The sequence below is a fragment of the Corapipo altera genome, unplaced genomic scaffold, assembly GCF_003945725.1.
Source record: "Corapipo altera isolate COAL_440 unplaced genomic scaffold, ASM394572v1 60730, whole genome shotgun sequence".
Lineage (NCBI taxonomy): Eukaryota > Metazoa > Chordata > Aves > Passeriformes > Pipridae > Corapipo > Corapipo altera.
Genome location: NW_020886574.1, coordinates 1 through 4,708, shown reverse-complemented (window position 1 = coordinate 4,708; position 4,708 = coordinate 1). Strand labels below are relative to the sequence as shown.

Below are 4,708 nucleotides of genomic sequence, written 5' to 3'. Positions count from 1 at the left end.
ACCACCCTCACCTTCCTGGTCACCTTTCTTGTCACCTCCCTGGCCACCTTCCTCACCTCCCTGGTCACCTCCCTGGTCACCTCCCTGGTCACCTCTATCAACCTGTCATGTCACCTCCCTGGTCACCTCCCTGCCCCATGGTGGCTTCGTCACCCAGTGCGTGGCCCCAGCCTCAGTTTGCCCATCTCTGGTGACCCGTGAGAGAACCTGTGGGAATGACCTGAAGTTGTGCCAGGGGAGGTTCTGAGGGGCTTTGTAGAGGGTCAGGTTGGATCTCAGGGAAAGGTTCTTCCCCCAGAGGGTGGTTGGCACTGACCAGGCTCCCCAGGGCAGTGGGCACGGCCCCAAGGCTGCCAGAGCTCCAGTAGGGTTTGGACGACGCCCTCAGGGACAGAGGGGGATTGCTGGGGTGTCTGTGCAGGGCCAGAGGTTGGATTTGATGATTCGTGTGGGTCCCTCCCAGCTCAGGATATTCTGTGCCCTGCGCTATGGGCTCATACCAAGGGCCCTCCCTGTCCTGCTGGGCCACCTGTGGGTGTCCCCAGCGGTGTGGCATGGGGTGGAACTGATCTGTGTTACCACCCAGGGTGTCTCCCCAGCCCCAGGAACGCCCCTGTCCCTCCTGCCGGTGTCACCTGGCGTCCAGCAGTTTGGGGTCCAGCGGTGGGTACATGGATCTCACCACATCGTCCACCCTGCGGTGGGGACGGCGTTAACCCCGGGGGACAGTGTGGTCACACCATCCACCACACCCTTCCCAATTCTCAGGAACCCCCTTGGAGCCTCCTGGGAGACCTGGGACCCTCCTCAGAGTCCCAGGAACCCTCCCAGGGACCCAGGAACACTCCAGAGCCCCGAGACCTCCCTGAGACCCTCCTGACCCCCAGGACCTCCTCCCAGAGTCTCAAAACAACCCGTGAGCTGCAGAATCCCTTCCCAGAGCCCCAGGACCTCTCCCAGAGCCTCGAGACCTTCCTGACCCCCAAGACTTACCCTTAGAGCCCCAAAAGTAACCCAGAGTCCAAGGACACCCCCAGAGTCCCAGAGTCCCGCCCTGTGCCCCAAGAACCCTCCCAGATATCCAGGACCTCCCCTTGAGCCCTGGGACCCTCCTGACCCCCAGGACTTCCCCCCAGAGGCCCCAGAATAACCCCAGAGTCCAGGGACAGCCTCCCCAGAGTCCCAGGGTCCCCCCAGAGCCCCAGGACTGCCCCCAGAGACCCAGGACCCTCCTGAGCTCCAGTACCTCCTCTCAGAGCCCTGGAAAACGTGGAACACTCCTCTCCAGAGCCCTGGGACACCCCCTGAGCTGCAGAGACTCCTCCAGAGCCCCTGAATCTCCCCCTCCCAAATCCCTGTGGACCCTCCAGAGCACTGGGGTCTCCCCCTCGAGCCCCTAGACCCTTGCCTCCCAAAACCCCAGAGCCCCCCAGAACCCTGGGACCCCCCAGAGCCCCCCATCACCTGGGGCTGATGCGCTTGGCCACCACGATGATGTCACCCAGGCTGGCAGGGGACTTCACGCGGCCACCTGAGCCCATGGTCATGGCCACCAGCTTCTCTGTCAGCGTGTGACAGATCTGGGGACAGCAGGGTCACCATTGCCACCACTGCCACCAGTACCAGCAGTGCCAACCACCAGCACCACCAGTGCCACCAGTGCCACCCACCACTGGCACCAATGTCACTTTGGCCACCAGTTCCACCAGTACCACCAGGGCCACCCACCATTGCCACCATCACCACCAGTGCCACTGGTGTCACCATCATCCCCAGTGTCACTGGTACCCCTACTGGCACAGTGCCACCAGTGCCACCATCACCATCACCATTACCATTGGTGCCACCATTACCACTGGTGCCACCATCAGCAGCAGTGTCACTGGTACCACCAGTGCCACCCACCATCACCACCAGTACCACCAGTGCCACCATTGCTGCCAGTGCCACCTGACTCACCTTCAGGATGGCGATGCAGTGGGACACCAGACCCCTGTGGAGAGGGAGGAGGGTGTGAACCCACATGTGTGTCATCCCCCGCTCCATCCTTGTCCCCTCTCTCCCGCCAGCCCCACACCCTGTGTCCCTCAGACCTGTGGGGACATTCCCACCCTGAGACCACCTTGAGGACCATCCCCATGCCTTGGTGATCTCCAGAGCTGCCACCTGCATCCCATGATGGGGGGTTGGCACTGCACAGGGGTCCCTGGCAGTGGGGGGACACAGGGGACACACACTCACGAGGCGTCCTCGACCCAGTCCTCGTTCTCCAGGATGGCCTCGATGTGGGGGTTGGTGATGACCACGTCATCCAGCTCCAGCTCCGAGGGCTCCGACGGCGTCTCCGAGGTCCCCATCAGGTCCACGATGGGTCTGTTGGGGACATGGGGGACATCCCTGGGGACAAGGCCAACTCCTCGGGCTGCCCCACGGCCCTGATGATGCTGGACATGTCCCCAGCTTCATCCCCCTGATAATGGTGAACAAGTCCCAAACTTCTTCCCTCTGATGATGCTGGACACGTCCCCTGCACTGTCCCCCTGATGACAGTGGATGTGTCCCCATCTTTGCCTCACTGATGATGGTGAACACGTCCCCATCTTTGTCCCCCTGATGATGCTGTGCATCTCCTCATCATCATCCCTGTAAAGATGGTGAACACGCCCCCAGCTTTGTGCTCCTGATGATTATCGATGTGTCCCCAGCTTTATCCCTTTGATGATGCTGGGCATGTCCCCTTCGTTGTCCCCCTGATGATGCTGGATGTGTCCTCAGCTTCATCCCCACAATGACAGTGGACGTGTCCCCTTTATTGTCCCCCCGATGACCTGTCCCCCACACTGTCCCCTTGATGTTGCCGGACACGTCCCCAGCCCTGTCCCCAGCCTATGGGGCCCGTTGGGGTCCCTCCCTGACAGTGTCACTCACTTGGTGTCGTAGTGGTGGCGCAGGTCCTTGGGGTGGCAGTACCGCTGCCTGCACACCACCACCAGCGCCACGAAGGACGCCAGGAAGATGGTGGCCAGCACCCCGATGGCCACGATGACCACGGTCTCCATGGCTGGGGAGGGGCCAGGGGGGCTCAGGCATCCGGGGCCATCCCAGCACGGCGAGGTCTGCGGTGACAGGGGTGACAGGGAGGGTTGGAACCCCATGGATGTTCTCCTTTCCTTCCCTGCACCCCAAAATGCCCGGTTAGGACCTGGTGTTACTCCCTGATGGATCCTGGGGTCCTTCCAGAGGCAGTGTCACCTGGGGGGGCTGGGTGATGCTGGGTGTGGGGTGGGCTGCCCCCCATCCCATCACCATGGCCATGGGGACATGGGGCAGGGACTGGGGTCAGGAGAGCAAGGCCTGGGCTATGGGGGGCTGTGGGGACCCCCAGAGAGCGTCCTTATGGGCAATGGGGACCCCCCAGAGCCTGACCCCTATGAAGACCCCCAGAGCTTTTCCCTATGAGGCCATGGAGACCCCAGAGGCTGATCCCTATGAGGACCCCCAGAGTTCCACCCCTATGGGATCATGGAACCTCCAGAGACCTGTCCCTATGAGGCCATGGGGACCCCCAGTGTCCTGTCCCTATGGGGCCACATGGACTGGTCCCTAAAGAGACCCCCCACTCCTGATCCCAACGGGGACCCCCAGCATCCTGTCCCTAAGGAACCCCTCTATTCCTATGGGGCCATGGGGACCTCCAGAGCCCTATCTCTATGGGGACCCCCTGATCCCAATCCAATGGGCCCCTGCTGCAGCAGCAGGGCCTCTGTGTCCCCATGGACACAGGACATGGCTGTGCCAGGCCCAGGGGTCCCAGTGTCCCCACACAGACAGACCTGGGGTCCCTGTCGGGTGCCCACCCTGGGTGGGGGACACCCCCACCACCCATCCTACCCATGCCACGGGCTGGGGGGGCTCCATCCCTGATCCCTGCCCTCCCTACCTGCTGTGCCAGCCGGGAGGAGGCCCCGCCGGGACGGGACACGGGGACGGTGCCACTTCCGTGTGCAAACACCGCCAGCACCGACCTTTACACCCTGACCAGCGCCTGGGCCCCCACACGGGGGGGGCAGGGGGGCTCCCCCAAACCCTCCAGCCCCTCTCCCCACTGCATCCTCCCGCCCATTTCCCCCCCCACCCCTTAAATCCCATTGAATTTTAAGCCAGGTTTAGGGATTTGTCTTAAATTTGCACTTGTCCCCTGCCCCCCCAAGGCTGGGGACAGCAGGGGGGGCACACGCGGTGGCACTGCCCCCCCCCCCCGCCACTTTCTCATGAGATTAAAGCCTTAAGAGGGATTTTGGATGCCAAAGCTGGTTTTTGCTGTAACCCCCTGGTGCCTGGTCCTGGGGAGGGGGGCACAGCACTGGGGGTGTCCCCAGCTCCCCCCCAGCCCCGGGGTGGGCTACTCAGTTCCTCCTCCCCTCCCAGCCCCGGGTGGGGGTCCCTGCCCTGGTTGGGATGGGGGGATGTGGCACCAAGGGGAAAAGGGAGGTCTGGGGGGCCCTGTGAGGGGGGTGTGGCAGTCGGGGTTGGTCCTGTGGGGATGTGGGAGGGGGATCCGCTGCTGCTGCAGGGGTCTGAGGGGTCCCTGTGGGATTCTGGGGTGTCCCTGTGAGGGTCTGGGGCAGGTGGTGGCTGCTGGGAGGGTCTGGGGGGGTCTCTGCGAGGGTTTGGGGAGGGGAAGTGTGAGCTGTTGTGGGGGTCCTGG

At 63.2% G+C, this 4,708-nt stretch overlaps 1 protein-coding gene across 3 annotated transcripts in view; it reads right to left on the bottom strand.

The window, feature by feature from the left end:
• The window catches only part of TMEM98 (transmembrane protein 98), a 4,528-nt gene extending 501 nt beyond the window's left edge, over positions 1-4,027 (bottom strand). Inside the window, exons 1-6 of one of the 3 annotated variants that reach the window (XM_027632411.1) lie at positions 3,941-4,027; positions 2,929-3,116; positions 2,242-2,373; positions 1,960-1,993; positions 1,465-1,580; positions 636-695 (exon numbers count right to left, since the gene is read on the bottom strand). In XM_027632411.1, coding sequence (XP_027488212.1) covers positions 636-695; positions 1,465-1,580; positions 1,960-1,993; positions 2,242-2,373; positions 2,929-3,059 — 473 coding nt within the window. In that variant the 5' untranslated portion in view covers positions 3,060-3,116; positions 3,941-4,027. Of the gene's footprint in view, positions 1-635; positions 696-1,464; positions 1,581-1,959; positions 1,994-2,241; positions 2,374-2,928; positions 3,176-3,202; positions 3,252-3,940 lie in introns of those variants that run through there. The other 2 variants (XM_027632410.1, XM_027632413.1) reach the window with 2 other exon arrangements.
• Positions 4,028-4,708: the final 681 nt, after the last annotated feature.